We start from the raw sequence: 20,987 nt of genomic DNA, 5'->3' as shown, positions 1-20,987 counted from the left end.
TCAACACACTACTTTAGTATATTTATGTTAACTGCCGAATTATACACCTGAAAGCGTGTATAGATGTTGTACATGGCTTAGGGAGCTCTCCAGTGACCCCCTTTTCACCGCCTCCATCCCCATCTGGATCTTGCTGCCTCTCAATTAACCCTAATGGAAGTGGCAATTAATTAACTCCTCTCAAAGAATGATTAAGAACCTGACAATCAAGTGAGTGGGAGGGGTTTAAGTAATGATAATTAAGAGGTAATGATTTCCCGGCAGGAGATGAAATAAATAAGAAAGAAAACGAAGTCGCGCGTGCGTTTCGGATTAGCGTGTCTTTACTTCCGGTGAACCTGATTCAGTTAATCTCTGCGGGTTAACAGAGGAAGAGCAAAGGAAGCGCGAGGCCTTACCGTGTTCCTCTGGCCGCTGGCTCCTATTGGTCCCCTGAAAACCCCCTTGATGCTCCTCAGCTGTCCGTCACGCAGGTGGGTGGAACTGATCACAATGTAGTAGCACGCCATTGGGTAAAGTCGACTTTCATGAGGTTAAATATCTATCCAGCTCTTTTTTTCAAGTCTTGAAACTTCCTTCTCCTCCTTCTGCTGTGCTTCTCCAGCTCGTTGGCTTTTATTAGGAAGTAGACGGAAAAGAGGAGGAGCAGCTCGGTTTTCCTCTCTGCTTGCACTGATTTATTCCCTCTCTTCTCCAAGTTTTTTGGAAGTTCCTCCCCAGCTCCGGCTCCCCTCCTTTCAGAGCCCGGGTCCTCGTAAATATTTCACCCTCTGTTCCTCCTCGGCTTTTCTGAGATGCTTTCTCCGTCTTTTCTGGATTTACTAGATGTCCCTGTCTCCAGTTAAATATTTCTCTTTAAGTCTTTTCACCCATCTCTTATTCATCAATCCTTCCCCGTCGCTGACTACCCTCTCCCTCTCAGTGTCTTTTCCGCTGAGTCTAAATTTCTTGGTGAAATTGATCAGTCTCGCAGTTGCTCTAACTATCTCCTCCTCTTCCTCAGTTCCCTGGTGTTTCTCCTCGCTCTTTGTCTAAGTATCGAGTAGGGCTACTTTCAGTCCTGTCCTTCCTGTCAGAGCAGCGCGTGCAGCTTCCTCTCAGATGCTCCTCTGCTCTGCATGCGCTCGCGCTCCTCCCTCCCTCCGCTGCTCTCTGGCTCTGTGGCCGGCAGAGTGGTTTGCTCCTCAGTTACCCCGCCGTTACCATCTGCCCTTTTAACACATGGAGTGCTGACGCTTGCTCCCTCTCTCTCCATCTTCCTCTCTCTCCTCCATCCTTCCGTGCCTCTCCTCTTGCTGTCTTTCTTTTGCCTTTAATCATCTCCTCTCTTTCTCTCAAGCCAAAGGAGACAAGCTCCACCTACTGGTTAGCGGGGATCGCACAGCGCGAAGACACGGAGGAGAGGAGAGCGAAGCAGCTCTGAATCCACGCCACGGTGCCTGGACGCGGGAAATGGACCTGCGACAACCACACGATTTACAATAAAGAGTTGCGGGGGTTCTTGACTGAAAATTAGATTTTTTCTCTTTTTTTGCATAAAAGACAAAGCAAATTTATTCAAACGTAATTATTTTTGCTTGTTATTAAGTCTCACCAATTCAAATGTAAGACTTTTTAAGGCCATTATAATTGAAATCTAAGACCTGTATCAAGATAGAAATGTATTTAAAATTTCATATATATATATATATATATATATATATATATATATATATATATATATATATATATATATATATACACACACACAGAGTGGAAAACTGTTAAAGAAATTGTACTATTTGTGAGATTAAGTACAGATATTCATTCTTACATTAGTTGAAGACATTAATTGCCATTGAAACAGACTATCTGCAGGTTTCAACATGTTACATTTAAGATTTTTAAAGAACTGACTGAAATATAAGACCAAAAAAAGGAAGTGGTTTGGAGAATCTGCTGTGTTATAATCAAGTGTTGGAAAAACTTCAGATTTCTGGGGTCTGTTTGTGGCTCTTGGCAGCAGCTTTTGGGGCATATTTTATGTCAATTTTACCATTAGTGATAAAGTCCAGTCATATAAATATCTTTATTTCACAAGAACACAAGAAAATAACACAAAGAAAATACCTTTTAAAGCTTTTAGGAAAAAGTTATAAAAACAACTACTTCTATTGAGACATAAAGTAGAAAATTACAACCAATCATAGCAACATGAATTAGATAACCTAATCAAAGCTCCACATTTATTCACCACATTAATCAGTGAAAATCCCACAACAAAAACAATTTAAGATCCACTTTCAGTGAAACAGTCTATGAATGGAAGACACATTTAACTGCTAACATGTCCAGTTCTGTCTGGCCGTCGCCGATGCAGTTCAGCTCAAATTTCATCTGCCTTCAGGGCTTTGTCTGGGATTTCTCCCTTTGAGCTGAATTTCACCCTGGTCAATTAGCAAACAGAAGGAGGAGATGTGAACGATGATGTCGATTTTCTACACTCGTTTAGAATTGTGGTAGTTGTAGTTTGGAAGTGGCAGAGGAGGAAGTGGATGAAGCTGTTCGGTCCATACTGCATCAGGATCTGGTTGACCCAGTGGAGCGGACTCCGTCAAAGCCTTTAGGTTTTGTATGACATATTTAAATGGACATAAAATGTTAACTTTTGTGGTCTTTTTTTATGTTTAAGAAAAAAATGTTGGCCAAAGCTTCCAGTACTTGGAGAATTGAAATAAAGTCTCAGGGTTTGTATAGAGGCAAGACTACATCTAGTCCTTTAGATTTAAAACAAGAGCATTTTAAATACCAGGCTTGAAAATAAATCTTTATACTCTGAAGAAGTCTATGTTTTAGAATTTGAAAGTAACCCAGGCAGTATTTTCTTTTTCCTCAGATAAAAATCCCCCTTGCCTTGTTTATAATAAGTAATCCAGCTCTAATATTTATAAGTCTTTCAGATTTAGTTGAAAGGAACCACAGAACCTTCTACTCTACAAGGCCTTTGAGCTGTCTATGTCTATGTTCTAAAAAGACTTCTTTAATTCATTTATGACAGAGACAGCTCAAAAATATAAGACAAATGTCTCCCTAAAAGAGACGGAAAAGAGGATTCTTGGCTCGTTATAATCTCAGGCTTCCGATATTTAGTCCCTTATAAATCACAAGAAACCGACTGATTGCCAATTCCTTAATCTAATCATCATTTTTATGTTCTCTTTCATAAATCTGTGAACTTCCCATTCTGAAACTCATATTTTCTCTTCAGAACATGTTTTTTTCTCTTATCCCTTTTCTGTTAATCAGAAGAACCAATGTTTGTCCCGTTAGAAGAGAATTAAGGTTTCACTTCCTGTATACTTTCCAGAGAAGTGAATCTTAATGTGCTCTTTTTGAAGTTAGGGATTTATATTAAAACGGACCATTTATTTTCTCATTCCTCCAGAGAAAACTAATCAGTGAAAGCAGCTCTGAAAAATGGATGCAATGAAGATGCAAATGAACGTCCTAAATCAGCTCAAATCTGTATGTTTGACCTTTGACCTGCACTGGACAAATTATGAAAACATTCAAATTATGAAAACATTCAAGGTTGTCACTAAAAGTCAGAATGATACCTAAACATTTTTTTATCTTCAGTCTAACAGTATGTTCCCTGGTTAGACTGAGATGTAAGTTGAGTTAGACTGAATATGAGAAGGAACCATATGGCCTAGTAAAAGGAACAAAACTGAGACACAGAGAAGACACAGAGGGCGCGGCTTTGCAAGGCTGAGCTGGCCAGATTCAAGCTGTCTCAGCTTCAGTCCCAACAACAGAACCTAGATCGACTGAAAAACTAACAAGGTTTAAAAATGCATTCCACACTCATTTAAATGTAACATTTTAAAGTTTAAAAAATGGCCTAGAAAAATCACAAATGATGTCAAGAAATGCTGTTTTAATTAATTTCTGATTTTGCCATTTATAACTGCATTATTGAAAAAAAACCAGAAACCACAACAACAAACAACATTATAAATAATGTTAACATTTCTTTACTTAAACAAGTCCGGCGCATCGCCTGATTATCAGGAATCATTAGCCAAACGCATCCAAGTCTTCTGTAAATATCCCCATAAGTTGACCTGATACCCTCAGGTCAACTTATGAAGGAGTTAATGCTAGTACACCAGAAAGGTACAAAGAACAAAGAAAACTGTCTTTATGAGTATGACGTTCCCTTTCAGTCGATTCACTCGGTACAACACAGAGTATGGGATATCACGCCCCCACGTGGCCTAACTTAAGACACCTTTGATCACGCCTTTAGGCAAATGACGTGTGATGACGGGTGGTAGGCCCCGCCTGCATATAAATACACCCCCATCAGTTCTTATGCTCTTCTAGGTGGGAACACCTAATTTCCAACCCGTGCTTTCTAGCTGCTGCTAGCTAGCATCACTCTTGTTTTTTTCCCAAAACTAGCTTAACCTGTCCTGTTGGTGTTAGCTACTGCTGCCTGCTGGTTAGCATGTCTGCCCGCTGAGCGCTGGTTGTATTTTCTCATTTGTCTATTTTTATTTTCTTTGGTTTTGTGGTTCGGGATGAGCACGAAGCAAAAAATGGCTAAGCAGAAGTCTTCCGTTCGCCCCTGTCCTCAGGAGTGCAGCTTCACGCTTCACGAAAAAGACCAACACGAAGCATGCCCTGTATGCCTTGGAACTGTCCATGCTAAAAGAGCGTTGTCGGAGCCGGACGCTTGTGCTTTTTGTAGCCAGCTTTGGCGCTCCACGCTTGAACAGCGGGTCAAGTTTGTGCAGAAAGCGCTGGGAGAGGCTACCGTGTCACAACAAGACCCCATGCTCTCTGAGTCTATGAATGCGGTTTCGTCCGAGTCTGATGAGAATGAAGAGGCCAAAGCTTCCACTTCCAGCTGGGCAGACCATATGGAGTATGTGGACGGGTTAGCCAAAACGGTGCAGGACGCAGTGTCATCTCACTATCATCTCAAGGTTCAGGGTGACAAGGATGTGCTAGACATCGGCCTGGAAGGTCACAGTCTTTCGGAAGACGATGACGACTTTTCCGCGGGCCAGTGTCCATCTGCAGCCGCCTCTCCTGTGGGTCAGGATGACTCATCGTTCCTTTCCCTTTACCGGCGCGCAGTTAATAAGTTAGACATTGAGTGGCCAACCCTTCCTCCTGTTCAGAAGGTGTCCTGGTTCACTGGATTCTACCTTCCGACGGAGCCGGCTGCGGTTAAAAACCGCCTGCCCATGTTCCCAGATTTTGTCTCGGAGCTAACGTCGTCCGGGAACAAACCGTTGCCCACGTGTGTTACAGTGCCTGGCTACGGGCAGTACGTGGACCTGGAGGGTGCCAACAAAGCCGGTCTGGTTAATTTACCACCAATGAAGGCATCCTTGGCAGCTTACCTGGCGCCATCATACAACCAGGGTGTGGGCGGCTCTGCCACCCTGCCCTCAAAACAATGCAGGTTTTCCGCATCCCAGTTGGAGAAGACCTATAGTGCTCAAGCAACCACTGCTCGCGCCCTGAGCTCAGCCACCATGCTTCAAACTTATCAAGCTATGTGCTTGTCCGAGCTAGGACCTCAGATGCCTCCTGATAGCCATCTGACCCCCCTCTTAAATGAGATCAGAATCACTGTGGATTATATTCTTTGCACATCCCACTGTGCGGCGCTCTCACTGGGGAGAGAAATGGTTTCCATAGTGGTTGCTCAGGGAGACCTATGGCTAACGCTTTCTGACGTTCCCGATAGGGACAGGGCCATATACTTGGACGAGCCAGTGTCTACGGATGAGCTTTTTGGACAATCCCTTGATGCAATCCAAGTGAAGTTTGAGCTTAAGAAAAAGCAAACGGAAGCTCTCCGTTGCATCATTCCCAGACGTGATGCTAGGTCCAGGCCCAACATGAGCGCACGCAAGCCGGTGACAGCACCAGCGTCACCAAAGAGAGCAGCACCACCCGCAGCTCTCAACACTACAATTTCACAGCCGTCAAAAAAGCATACTCCCCGCCAGTCGGCTTGGAGCAAAGGCCCTCCTCTGGGTTTTCAACAAGATTTGATGTCTCGAAAGAAAAAGCCTCAGTCATCCTAACGACGTGAGATGGCGTGACAAAAGAGAGGCATCAGAAGCAGGGAGACCTGATTGCTGCTCATTCGTTTATGTGCAAAAGGCATCTTGTTTGTTCTGTTCAGGGTTCCAGCCCCAAGAGGCGCTGCGTTTTCCTAACACAGTCTCCCAAGCACAACACGCCAACACACACAGTTTGCACCTTCATTCCCAGGTTTAAGTGGGTTAAATGTTTCTCAAAAAACAAGAGAAAATGTGCGACTGTTCCACGTTTCAATAAAAAGTGCAATTCCCTTGCCAAAATATCAAAATCAAAACACTGTGTGCCACAACGTGCACAACAGTCAAACGGAGCTGCTCCTCTCTGTCCCAGCAGAGGGCAGCACCTCTTCGCCAACAGTGCGTCAGGTCAGCTGTCTGGCTGCACGCGTACCTCTTTGGCGTGCATGTGCACTTTCCCCATTGATGGAAAAGACTGTTGCTACGGGTTACAGGTTACAGTTCCGGATAAGACCCCCCCCCCCTGGTTCCAATCAGTTACAAACACAACTGTAGGGCCAAAAAGCAGCGAAAGTTCTGAGAGACGAAATAAACACGTTGTTGGCAAAAGGAGCAGTGCGTGTGGTTCCCACTTCAGAAGCAAACAGAGGTTGGTACAGCCGCTATTTTGTTGTTCCGGAGAAGGGAGGTGGGCTACGTCCCATCCTGGATTTAAGAGTGTTAAACCAGCACCTTCGCAAGTACAAATTCAAAATGTTGACGCTGAGACAACTTTTGAACGCTGTCAGCCCAGGCGATTGGTTTGCAACAATCGATCTGACGGATGCTTACTTTCATGTAGCAATACACCCAGAACACAATCGTTTTCGGAATAGCGTACAAGTAGCTGGTCTTACCCTTCGGTCTGTCGCTCGCCCCTCGCACATTTACAAGAATTGTGGAGGCAGCGCTAGCCCCTCTCAGAGAAAAGGGAATTCGCATTCTAGCTTATCTGGACAACTGCGTTTTAATAGCCAGTTCCAGAGAGCAAGCGGCAGAACAGCTACCGCAGGTGCTGTCCCACATTCAAGCCCTGGGATTCTCTGTAAACTTTCACAAAAGTGCTAAGAAAATATATTTAAAATAAGCTAGTTTTAAAATTTAACATGACTTGATTGAAATAGCCTAATTATAGTTTTAAAATGTATAACTTATTCTGGCCTATTGACCTTTATTTTACCTGTAGTTAAGGTAGATTGTTTGTCAAGATCTCTGATCTGCCCTTTGTCTGTCTGGGAAACAATCAGTAGGAAGTTCTAGCTTTTCACACTAATCTGTGAAAGCCATAAACCAGCAGGAGTTCGGAGAGTCTGCTTCCACCTTATTTAGACAATGGAGAAACTGGTGTTTGATCTTGTGAACAAATTGCAGGGAGTTTCTAACTTTAAAAAGGGTCAGAAACAGGTTCTGGTTGGATGAGCAAAGATACGCCTTATTTGAATAAATTAAAGAAAAGAAGATAAAACTTTCCACACAGAGTAACAAATTAGATTTTACTCTTTGAAATTTCTCCAAGGACGTTCTTCCTTTCTTGTTTGTCATTTCCATCTTTTGTCTTTTTCCTTTTCTCAAGTAAATGTATGTGTTGTTTGTGCTCTGAGGTTTCTGATGTTATCTGATGTGCTTTTCTGGTGATAGTTTGCATTCTGTCTTGAATAAATGCTGATTATTGTGACGCTGTCATCTCTGCGTGATCTCAGTCCTTGTGCACAGCATTTTCTGAATCCGGGCATAAGAGAGGATATAACGAGTCAAAAGGTTTTTAAAGTTTTATAATTTTTCCTCTCTTAATAAAAGTTAACTGAGCCAGAGTGTTAATTTATCAGAAGAAGAAGAATTAAAATCTTTTGACTCGTTTTATTCTCTCTTCTGCCCGGATTCCTTGATGTCGTCATTGTATCAGCTGAACCATAAAGACAAAGACAAACGTTTTCCCAAGTCCAAACATAAACAACATTTATTAGGCGAACAACTAATAAAACTGACAAAACTCAATAAAATCACAGACCAGCATCCAATTCAATATTTACCTCACTCCACAGACATCCACACACCAAGACAAACTTGCGGGGAACCATTTCACCGACGCGCCGTTCCCCGGAGACAGCATCACGGGTAACCCCGGAGCGATCTGAAGTTAAGGTTCCGGGTCCTATACTTTTACAGGGAGGGCGTGTTTCCCTTCTCTGCTGTATTCAAATTAGGGGAGTGTCCTTAGCTAAATTCATTTTAATCTAGTTGACTATGTTCCAGTAAAAACCTGTTTTTAAGATAAAAAAGTGTTATTTTCTTTTGAATGAAGACAGATGTTTTTATGACCATGTCCCGAGAGGAAGCTCTACTCTGTTGACAGGACCAGATTGTTTTACACCAGCTGTTAAATCTTATCAAAGTGGTCAAAAGGTTAAACTCACACACAGAGCCATGACCCCCTGTGAATGCCTGCTCAGTCCACAGAGAGACTAGCTGTGTTTTAAATTATAGAGAACAAGCTAAGTTATTTTAATTCAACTTAGTGTAATATGTTTCAATAGAACTATCCTACATAAGAGATTACGATAATTAAATCATGGATATAATTTGGAGTGAATATTCTTATTTAAAATACTATTAATTTTATCTAATATTGAACATATGGTTAAGTTTTTACAACTAGCATATTTTAAATTTATTTTCTTAAAACGAGTCAACAGTTCTCATTCCGGGGGCTGGAAATATGCTCCTGTCAGCTCAAGCTCGTCTTTCAGAGCACCGTGTGACCGCGTTTCATCGGTGCCTCGCTCCAGACTGTCTTACAGCTGGTGGGAATGATGGCCTCCATGATCGCAGTGGTGCCGCTCGGACTGTTAAAAATGCGTCTGATGCAGCGCTGGAAACGCTCTCACCAGTTGTGCGCGTCACGGCACCTGCACAGAAGGCTGACGATAACTGCTGCTTCGCCCATGGAGGGAGCCCGGACTGCTGTACCGTGGGTCTCCAATTGACAGGGTGTCCTTTCGCAAAATGTTGTCCACAGATGCCTCTCTGAAGCGGTGAGGGGGGTCTGGACATTAACCCAATCAAAGCTCCACATAAACTACCTGGAGTTGCAGCCGGTCCTGCTGGCTCTGAGGAATTTTTGCAAGGTTCTGATGAACCAGCATGTTCTGGTAAGGACAGACAACACCACTATGGTGTCCTACATAAACATTCAAGGGGGCACTCATTCACTTCCCTTGCTGAAATTGTCTCACAAACTATTGCAGTGGTGCAGCGTTCATTTTCTGTCTGTCAGAGCAACTCGTGTTCCTGGGCACCTGAATTTGGGGGCAGATCTGCTGTCCAGGGGAGGTCCACTGGTGAGGGAGTGGAGACTGCATCCATCCGTGGTGGTGCAGATTTGGCAACGGTTCGGCAAAGCTTCAGTGGATCTCTTTGCCACCAAAGCCAACAATTCTATTCTTTTCCATAACGGATCACAGCGCTCCACTGGGAGTGGATGCACTGGCTCACCCATGGCCCAATGTGCTTCTATATGCATTTCCCCCAGTGGAAATGATTCTGCCAGTACTGGACAGAGTACGCAGATGGGGCCTATTCTTGATTCTGGTTTCCCCTCGCTGGCCAGCAAAGTCATGGTATGCGAAAATATTCAGCTTGCTGGTAGTGGAGCCTTGGACATTACAGCACAATAACCATTGAGCTTTCTAGTTTTTAATCCCCCTCCTTTTGCTTCTGAAGAGCAAGAGAGGCTGCATTTGCTGTGCCCAGTGCGTGCACTGCGTCTTTACATCAATCGCACTCAGAATGTGCGACTGTGTGATCAGCTGTTTGTGTGTTTTGCCAATCCAGCTAGAGGAAAGGCTCTGTCCAGACAGAGACTCTCTCATTGGGTCGTGGAGGCTATTTCTCTTGCTTACAACAGCAAAGGAATCCCTTTACCTCATGGTGTGAGAGCACATTCAACCAGGGGTGTAGCGGCATCCTGGGCCCTTTTCAGAGGGGTCCCTGTGTGTAACATCTGCGCTGCAGCCAGCTGGTCTTCACTGCACACTTTTGTTCGGTTTTATCGTCTGGATGTGACAGCCCCTTCTGTGGCTCACTCTGTTCTTTCTGCTGGGTTGGAGGTTTCAAACTAACTCCGTGCATTTGTTTCAGGTTTGATGGCTGCTCTGCGGGGCATGTATGTCCCATACTCTATGTGTTGTACCGAGTGAATCGACTGAAAGGGAACGTAATGTTATGCATATAACTACTGTTCCCTGAAGAAGAGGAACAAGGTACAACACCTTCTTCTGCCCCGCTGTTTCAGCTTGGCTCGGTGAAGAGCGGCCATCGAACTGCATAATGACTGTGATGGGGGTGTATTTATATGCAGGCAGGGCCTGCCACCCGTCATCACACGTCATTTGCCTAAAGTTGTGATTAAAGGTGTCTTCAGTTAGGCCACGCAGGGGCGTGATATCCCATACTCTATGTGTTGTACCTCGTTCCTCTCCTTCAGGGAACACTAGTTATATGCATAACATTATGTTTTTTGTAGCCTAAAATCCCTCTTCCATACATGACTGCATTAAGCTTGACCCTCTCATCACCTCTAATCATTTTTTTCTATCCATACTGATTGTTGTAAATATGACAAAATTCAAAGAAACTCATTACCCGTGTAACTTTAGGTGTTTTTTTATTTTTCCGGTGTACATTTATGTTAATGGCCCAGTAAAGTGTGACCACTGTGACAGACTACCTCTTTCAGCGATGACACCTTTCCTCCTGCTGTCAGATCGTTTTCCCTCACCGCTCACTGGAATGTGGAACAAGCCCACCAAGGCCCCTCTTCTCTGCAGTGTCCAATTCCACAGTGGACCAGTTAGTTGGAGGAGAGAGTTGCAACTCCACCAATTTTAAAAGTGTTCTAAGATCCCTGGGAGTTTTACTGAGAAAAAGAGAATGTTATTAATCCTGATGTTAGAGAAGGCGTCTCACTCCTGAATCCAAACTAGAAGAAAGTTCCATAGTTCAGCAGCCTGATAACTTATAGCTTTTACTTACTTTTTATCACTTAACATTTCTTGGAACCATACATATGTCAAGTAGATTTTAATTTAACATATTATTTACAAAACGATCTTAACATATGTTTGCTAATATACTAGTCAATCTGCTTGTCAATCTGACATGAACTGACTACATGTTTATGTGGGAATTTTTCTGCCATAATCCCCCCCATGGTGCAGTCATTACAGGTTTTGAGAAGAAAGACATGAAGTACTGCTTTCAAAATATAAACGTAAGCAAAAGTATTAGAAGTTTTGAGAACAAAAGACATGAAATTTAGCTTTCAGACTTTTAGTCTGAAAGTTGAAAGCTGAAAAATGTCCCCATACATGTTCATAATGTAATTACTCAGCAGATAGAGGTCAGATAGTTTTCCAGATTTCATCGGACTCTGGTGGTGAATCTGTGTTTAACAAGATCTTCTCTTATTTTGATTAGCATCTGGTACAGGGGAGAGGGAGGAAGGTTGGACAGGCATGTTGCATTTCTTCTGACTTTTATGATGGAGACATGAGACGTCCATGTCTGTGTCAGAGGAAGCCAGATGTAAGCAATGGCAGAAAATTATGATTCTGAAATTCTGAAAGATGCCCATTTCAGTGAAGCGCATCATGTCACAATCCCACTGTTGGTTCTGACTCCACATCCAAACCAGCTTGTCTGCAGAAGTTGCAGTCAATACTCCACTAAAGGCCGTTGCAATCAGTTTCTGCTTCATTTGTGTTCTGATTGTGTTGGCTCCCATTGATCAACAACTCTAAAATCCATCCATAGACGGCGGCAGCCATTATTACTTTTATAAATAGTTTGCTGCTGTGTGACGTCAACACTTTTCTGCACCCGCTGGTCGCTTTGAAGTCATAAACCATTCACACAGGAGTCTGATTGCAATCGCATTTAATTAGTAGTATGAACGACCACGCAAAGAAAAAAAAAGGATTTTAGCAAATGACTGGAAGTGAGCATCAACACAGTTAGATGAACAACCAAATCTCGTGGACTTTGGTTGGGCCCTGCTTATCAGTGTGTTGCTGTGAAGGCACACACAGCTCGGTCGGAAGTTCATCCTCTTCTGTTTCTGACTTTCTGTCCTGTCAAAGAGTGGCCAAGCTTCAAAAAGTGTTTCTCCCTCCATGGCTTGCTGCCATGTTGTAGATGTCAAACAATCAGTCATGGACTCTAGGAGTAGATGATGTGTTTGCAGCACTCAAATTAACCCTTGACTGACAACCATGTCGCCCAGCAAACAGAGGTTTTTACATTTGGAGTGAAAAATACTCAAAGGTCCGTAAAGAAAAATACAGCTTTTCAAATATACATGCAAACATAAAGTTTGTAATAACAACACAGAAGAAGAATCAAAATTATTCAAGGGACAGTTTCACAGCATTGAATAAAACATCATGATACAATCAAAACTGCTGCTGATAAAAATAAATAATTCCACTGTAGATTTTCAATCTGTGCATGATAAATAGATTCTACAGCTGCAGACTCACTAAATATCCAAGGACAGCAAGTTTAGAGAAACTCAAATACTAAAGATGACATCATGTACAAAACCTGAGGGAAAAATGATACTGTAGATCATAATGTAACATTTTGAGATGAGCTTTATAAAAAAGTAAATAAGTAAAGGTTTAGTTCCTGAGCATTTTTCAAAGCATATAATGTGAAGTCCTTTAGACCTAATAGAGGGTTAAAAATAAAATGCTAGCTGAAAGAAAAATAAGATGAAAATTTTACTGGTCAAAGAGAAAATAACTTAGAGAAGACATAGTCTACAGGTGGGAACAGTCAAAAGTTACAGCATTCCTGCTCTTCAGAGACAGGCTGTTGTGAACTCAGTATAGTACTCAGATGTTTTCAGTAGAAAACCTTGATCAGAAGACTGGAGGGGCCTGGAGAGAAAACATGGAGCTTGTACAGGAAGTAAACAGCTGCAGCACTGAGGGGAACACGGCTGTTGGCTGTCAGCACAAAATGTATTTTACTTTTGTTGTTCTCTTTCAGTATAAGAAGCCTGTTGATGTCCTCACTTCACATCAAATTAATAACCACTCTATTCCAGTGATCCTCCTGTTTAGTCACCATGGTTAACTTCTGTTTTTTTCTCTGTGTCTGAGCCAAATGAAGGAGCGCTTGTGGCATCACAGAAATTGAGAAATGCATTGAGTAATAGCATGTACGTTAGAAGTGACTTCTCGAGGGTCTCAACAGCATTTTGTGTTAGTGTGGATGATGGAGTTTAGAGTAGAATAAAACAGAAAACCCTGTATTTTCTCACTGTGGGGGAATCCATATGTACCAGCAGCAAGTTAATAGTAAACTGAAGGATCTTCAAACTGTGGCATGTTAGCACAAAGCCAACCTTCCTGATGAGCTTATTTCTCAGCTGCTGCCCAAAGAAGATGACTGATGCCACCATGGAATCCAAACAATGTCTTCAGGAATGTCGGAGCAGGTAGAGCCGACTGAGTCTTCCTGTTTCATCAGTACATGTGTTTCCATTGCAAATGTGCACAGAAGCTTTTTGATACTCTGTTAATGTACAAAAATATACACAATTTGGCAATTGGTGTGTTTCCATTAAATAAGAAATACAATTAAAATCACACGTAAAGAAGTTTGTTCACACATTAAAAAGCATGGATTTACATGACATATATACATATTTAAGCCATATTATCTGTAAAAAGTGTAATACGTCTTGCACTCGTACTCAGTTTGAAACAAACATAGTATCGCTGCTTGTGTTTGGTGTTCCAATCATCTCTCTTTGTCCCCAGACTTGATTATGGATGTCTTCATACATTTCTCAATTTCTGTGATGCTATAAGCCCAAAGCCAAATTAAAAAGGAAAGAGGGTAAAAAAGTCAACATGTGCTGTTTAAAGTCTGTGACCTGATGACAGGGAACCAGGAGTTGATAAATGATCCCGTCTCAGTTTTTACAAACAGCTTAAAAAACAGAGAATCTTCTGGAATGAAGTAGAAAAACACTTATGTTTTTGGGAGACCAACAGTTTTAGACGTGTCGTCAAAGACAGGTGTGATACTCCGGGTGAAAAGGGATCAATTCAATTTCAGCACCATTTTACAACAAAATGTCATCTCAGGGCTCTTTACACAACACAGGAAACAGATCTTTATCTGTAAGCGCCTGCAAAAGAGTGAGACAAACTGAAAATTAGTTCATTAACTCCAAACAAACAGGGATTGTTATTTTGAAAGTGCTACAGTTGATTATCAGTGTTTGCTAACCTTTGCAGGAACAAATCATTTAATTTTCCTTTGGGATCAATAAAGTTTTTTTTTTTATTTTAAGTTTAATTGAATTGAAATATACCAAAGTTCAATGAGAGCATACCTCATTTTCTTATTGTAGGTGAGTTAAAATTACCATTAGTTTTTGATTTTGTTCAAATTGCACTACGTTGAAACTATAAACTATGTTTGATTTAAATGCAAATCAATTTTGTATTTAAATCACATTTTAAGGCAGCACCTAAATGCACATCTACACACCTGTGAGGGAAAATCAGAAGAAGGGTGTCGGAACCTCAGGGCTGGTTCCGTTGCACCTCACTGTTGACCATTACATGTTACCGAACCGACTGGAGAGTTGAGTTGGATCTTCGGTCCAGAACTCACCTGGTTTGATTCTTACATAAAGAACAGAGATTTCTTTGTTTCATTAGGAAACTTCTCATTGAAGCAGACAGAAGTCACCACCACATACCATGAGCTACCCCTATTAATTTAATATCTATATGCTCCTGCTTGCTCAGGTTATAACAAGAAATTATCTTAACTATAACTATGCAGATGATATACAGCTCTACATTACGATGTCACCAGGTGACTCTGAACCCATAAAATCACTGAACAGATGCTTAGACCAGATAAATGTGTGGATGTGCCAGAACCTTCTCCAGCTGAACAGAGACAAAAGTGAAGTTATTATCTTTGGACCTAAAGAGGAGCGAACTAGAGTTATAGATATAGAGTTATTGATCAAGAGTCAACACACAGCTTCAGTTATTACAACTAAACACCAGCGATCAGGTCTGAAACCTTGGAGTAGTGATGACCTCTGACCTGAACTGTCAGAGCCACATAAAGACAGTTACAAAGTCGGTCTTCTATCCCCTGAAGAACATCTCCAGGATTAGAGGACTGATGTCTCAGCGCGATCTAGAGAAACTCATCCACGTGTTTATCTTTAGTCACATCGATTACTGCAACAGCATCTTCACAGGTCTGGATAAAAAAAATCAATCCTAAAGCTGCAGCTGATCCAGAACGCTGCAGCTAGAGTTCTGACTAAAACCAGGAAGATAGAGCACATCACACAGTTCTACAGTCCTTCACTGAGAGAACAGACTTTAAAATACTGTTTTTGGTTTACAAAGAAACTCAAAAAGTCATACTGCTGGTATTTGTAGAAACAAAAGAGTTTCAGACAAACTGCCTATCGACTGAGACTAAACAGAATCTTAAAATAAAAGACAAAACATCTCCAGATTACATAACATGAAGAGCAACTTCACATTATAATGATTTGCTTCAAATGTTGTTAAAATAACCTAGTCAAGTGTTTGTTTTGTGCAGATCCGTCATGTGAAAGTGTCTCTTAATGATGACAACACTGTAACCCCATTAAGTAAAAACTACTCCCAGTAGTCTTCTGCTGACCGACCCGCAGCGCTTCACTGCACTGACTCCCCTGCCGCTCCAAAGGAAATTCCAGCATTCTGTTAAATCACACCAATATTTGTACAGGAAAATGTCTGATAGCAGCTTTCGCTAAATATAAACACATCACTTTGGTCCAAACCTTCAATCCTCATGAGAAACATTGCCTGCATGTGGAACTAAAACCCAGCTTTCTGGAGTCCTACTTAGTTTTATTTCAACAAGAAAAAAAGAAAAACAAATCTGTATTTGCATTGCTCACAGAATCACCACATTTGCATTGTCTTTCTCTTTTTTCTTATAACTGGAAATTGTCAGGACCCTTTGTGACTCTGTCTCTGGTTAAGGGAGTAAAAACTGTGGAGCTTTGAGGAAACAGAAGCACAGTAAGAGGCTTATCTGATCAATTCTCCCTCCTCCTTTTGGTCCCAACTTTCAAAACTGCAATGAACTAAAAAAAAAAAAAAAAAACTTCTCATCTGCCACACTTGATTTATTTTGCACAAATCAAAAAGTTTGCCTCCCTGTTCAGCTTTTAGCTTGGTTTATTGTGCAGTTGCATCAGCTGACACTTCCATTGTCTCTGTGCTTTGAGTTTAAATTACATCTCCATGTTTTCTCATTTCACAAACAAAATAATGGGCAGTTTTGTGGATTTAGTTTTGCAATAGAGACAATAAAAAAAACATAAGAATACCTTGTTTGTTTTACCATATTGAGTATAGCCAAACCCAATAAGAAGCCATGCTTGTGCTGAGCTATTCATTTCTACTAACTGCACATTTAGAAGCCGGTTGGAGGCTGGCAGGGGAGGGGAAATGTGGATGCTTTCAGCCTGTGAGCTTTTTAGTCGTGTCTTAGTGGTGTGAAATGAAAGGCACAAAACCACCTCGTGTTTATGTCATGAACCCAGAGAGCATGCATATCGGAGCGGGCCGGGCCAGGCCAACCCCAGACTTCTGCTGATTTCCAAACAATGCTGGAGTGGGTGGATCAAATTGAGGTAAAGAGTCAGAAAAGAGGAAGTCTGTGCTGGTTTGGGACAGAGCGGCTGCTTCTACAGGCTGTGGGGAGAGCAAACCACATGAGCTGAAAATATTAGAAGACACTTTGGTGACAAAGTAGACTGGTCACTGCTTTCCCATGAAATTCAGCTCCATTCATATCTCCCTTCATAGCTCAGCCTGGGATTTCTCCCACTAAGTGGATTTCTTTGTAGAATTCCAGCCAAGCCAACCAATCAGTGAACAGAACAAGTTGTGAATGATGGTGCTGATTTTCTGCCCTGGTTTAGAACTTTATTCTGCCTGTAACTTTAGCAATGGCAGCGGAGGAAGTTAACGAACCCGTTCGGCTCATACTGGCCACCTTCCACATACTGAATTAACATGAAGAGCTGCCTTGTTAGACCCGCCTCCTGGCTCTGATTGGTTGATTTCATCCGGGAGCGGTGCAGCTCAGGGAGGAGATTGATCCTCTCACAGATTATCTGTTTCAAACCATCAGGACTATGGTGACATTTTAACAAGTATGGAAAATACTTCTTTTTTTAAAGTTACATACTGCAGCTTTAACATGTTGACAACATGTTGATAATATGTGAGAATTTAACACAAACACTCCGAGAAGGTGCTGTTTACATCTCTTACGTACATGTCTACGTTGTGCTTACATGTTGTCTATGTGTTGAAAGTCACATATATTTGAGCTGGATGGTTTTCCGTAGATGAACAGCCGTATAGCTGCTGGTCGTTCGTACAGACCACCTGGGGACAGCCCACCGTTTCCTGGGAGACCAGAACAAAGTGCCAGAAGATGGACGTGAGTGAAAACAGTGAATGGAAGGAGAAGATCATGTTACTGAGATTGAAAATTCCATTTGATATTTTTTGTATTTTCTGAAGATTTTAAATATTCTGTGAAAATCTCACCCTAAATAAAACAAAAAAACACATTGTGTTTGCCTGCTGGTGCTAGAGCTGCACTTTTTTACAATTCTTGAATGGAGGTTTGGGGCCACACAAAATCATTTTGAGGGCCGATAACGACCCCGGGGACACACTATGGGAACCACTTTGTTTATTGTGTTATGTTTTTATCATAACTGCATTGTTCCTGAAATGTGCTACACAAATACACTGGACTTATTAGTAAAGCGTTTTGTCTATTATTACCACCTTAAACATAGTGTAGCTATTAAGTCTGTGCAGTTCCTTGTGCAAAGTGATTGCACTAAGGCTATTCCTCATATTTCTAAAAACAGGCTGCAGCCGGCATGACAGAGGCCGTTTTCAGTGTTTCTCCCCGAGACTGTTTGGTAGAAATCCGATTTGTTGGACCTAAATGATGCAGATGCGCTATTGGAGGACTTTTTGGCACATTTTCTTTTATAGATGATTGATTTCTAAATGGAACTGGGAGTGGAGAACGGTCCGCAGGGACACGCTCGTCACTGTAAAGTGTGACCAGACCGGAACCGGGCGCAAATGAGAAAAATAGGACAGTTTTAACAAAAGACTTTTTGAGTAAAATGATGTTGAAAGCAATCAAGAGAAACTCCAAAGTGCGAAGGTTACCAGTAATCTTTTCTTTTTACATCCTTAGCTTCTATTTATGTCTTTTTTTAAACTATTTTGGATTTATAAAATACATCTTTCAGACTTTCAGAAGGATACACAGCAGAAAAATATGCCTGAAACATTATGTTAGAGGAATGTTTTCCAGTCTCAGATGATTAACAATTGTAATCATTTTATACATTTTACTTACACCTCGGTCATGGACTGATCTACAAATCCTTCTCCAACTAAAAACACTTACATGCATAAATGAAAATATAATAAAAAGTGCTGTTATTGTTCTCTTGACAGCTGTTAGACCAACTGTTATTCTGGTTTGTCAAGAGTTTATTTTTTGATTTGTATGGCTGTGGTCTTTTAAAGGACTTCTGATCTCAATGAAATTAAAGTAAAATAAAACTGAACAGAATAAAACGATGAAGCGAGGTGGTGGATCTCGGGGAACCATTGTTAACGTCTGAGGATAATGATTTCCACCCATCTGTTCTGCTCCTATAGCAACCAGACGTCTGATTACACGGCTCCTGAGAGAGAGCCTCCAGCTGGACGCTTCCACAGCTTCACCTGGGCTCAGGATTTGACTAGACTGAAATGAAATCAAACCATCATATTTATGTCAGGGCAAAAATTAAGTGAAAAGAAGAACATTTATATGAAGACAACTTTTTAAATCTCTTTGAACACACAAAACAGTAAATAAAAATACAAAGTAATCCCATTACTGAATTCAAAGCTCTGGAGTTACTTTGTCATGTTTTGGATATAAAACATGACAAACTGATATAGATTAACTTATTGAAACTTATAGAACTGATAATGTATTAAAACTTATGTGCAAAATGCACAAGTTTTCTTACTAAACAATATTCAAAATAGACTTGTAAAAAGAGAAGGCAAAAATAACTTTAAAAGATTTTTAAAATAGATTAAGAGTGACGATGGAAAGCTGCATTTCAAATAAAGATGTCAGTTTATGGAACAATATAGATAGTGAGTTATATCATTCTAAATCTCTTTCTGAAAAACGGTGAAAATCATTACAATCAAGCAAAATGGCATTTTGTAAGTTTACATTTTTTTGTATTTGAAATATGGCTCTAATATTCTCCTGAACAACTCGTTGTGAATACTCATATAAATATGAGTTTATACTTCTTTCTGCTCCTTTTTATTCATGACTTTTTTCAGTTTTTACATTAACAATTTATATTCATTGTTGAGCAAATGAAATAAAAACAACTTGAAAAATCTTTTAAAATTTTGGTATTTTGCAACTAAAAATGCGTTTTATAATAATAACTGAACAAATATGAACTCAAATAGTCTCCGCATTTCCTTAACAAATGTGTGCAAAACTTTGTCAATATTCTGCTAATCTAAAAAAACAACACAATTACACATATGTGGTGTTTCTGCTAAATAGGAAACGAAATCCAAATCACACATGAATAAGTTTGTTCATGTGATCAGTCATTAAAAAACACGCCTCGCCTTCATCCTCCTGCCACTTCCTGCCGTCTTCTTTGTTGTTTCTGCCAGTAGTAACATAAGTAAAAGTGTTTCCATTGCAGTTTTGCAAAATACACAACTTTTGATATGACCAAAAAAAGCACATTATTGTTGCAAAAAATTTCTTGAGTGTTTTTAATTTGCCATGTTTTCTTAAAGCAAGTTTATTTTCAGAATTCCAATTTGTGCAATTTTATGGCTGGTAGTGTAAAAAAGGCTATGAATTTTTTAGTGAAATGTTCATATCTGGTATTTGCCCAAATGCAAAAGAATCTCAGCAGCAGCAGTTATTCTATATTCTAAGTGATCAGTATTCTCAGTTTTTTCTGTTTGAGAACAGAATTTTCCTCCTCCATTTCTAACTAAAAACAAAACAAAAAAATTCATCCCAGGGCTCACTATTCCGTTCCCCTCCAGTGCCCTTCAGTAAAAGCCAGCAGCAGATAACTGTGTACCACTTCAGCAGAAACGATCCCACATCCTGCATGTAAACTACCTTCCTCTCTCTCTCTGTATTCCCAGGCTGAGGCCTGTGCAGACCGAGTTGGCGGCCGGACCCCGTGGGACTCCGCAGATGGGACAGCTTGTGCCATACCGAGAGCCGTCACATCCAGACGGTAAAATGTCACAAAAATGTCAGGGGAGCCCGAGTTGGCTTCGGAGCTGATAGTCCTCAGTGATACACCATTGAACAACAGCAAAGAAAAGGCCAAACTGCCCTACGCTCAAGTGCTGTCACAGACAGAATATTGGCTCTGTTGTCAGATACTGGTTCAATACTTGATTTTCATCTAAAGACTGTTAAAAGCAGAGTCATGTATTTATTGGATGTTTTTGTGGGCAAAATAAAACAAGACGCTCCTAATTTTCACAACTTATTTTTTAACCAAGATGGAAGCTTGATCTTTGTAATCAGTCCACGGCTTTCAAGAGGTGCTAAATAATCTATGACCTTTATAGGGCCAGGAGGAATAGGAACCAATTTGGCTGAATTTATCTGCTTTTCCAAGTGTCTGGCTCATAACCAACCTCCACCTCTTCTTCTGCTGAGCAGCACTCT

At 41.0% G+C, this 20,987-nt stretch overlaps 1 protein-coding gene across 1 annotated transcript in view; it reads right to left on the bottom strand.

Annotated features, from left to right (window-relative positions):
* Positions 1–1,472, bottom strand: part of LOC103476583 (uncharacterized) — a 135,506-nt gene extending 134,034 nt beyond the window's left edge. The window contains exon 1 of the mRNA XM_008429049.3: positions 399–1,472. Coding sequence (XP_008427271.2) covers positions 399–509 — 111 coding nt within the window. The 5' untranslated portion in view covers positions 510–1,472. The remainder of the gene's footprint in view (positions 1–398) is intronic.
* Positions 1,473–20,987: the final 19,515 nt, after the last annotated feature.

The sequence above is a fragment of the Poecilia reticulata genome, chromosome 15 (assembly GCF_904066995.2).
Source record: "Poecilia reticulata chromosome 15, P_reticulata-male-v2, whole genome shotgun sequence".
In the NCBI taxonomy this organism is placed as follows: domain Eukaryota; kingdom Metazoa; phylum Chordata; class Actinopteri; order Cyprinodontiformes; family Poeciliidae; genus Poecilia; species Poecilia reticulata.
Note: the sequence above shows the minus strand (reverse complement) of the source record. Positions and strands in the feature narration are given on the sequence as shown.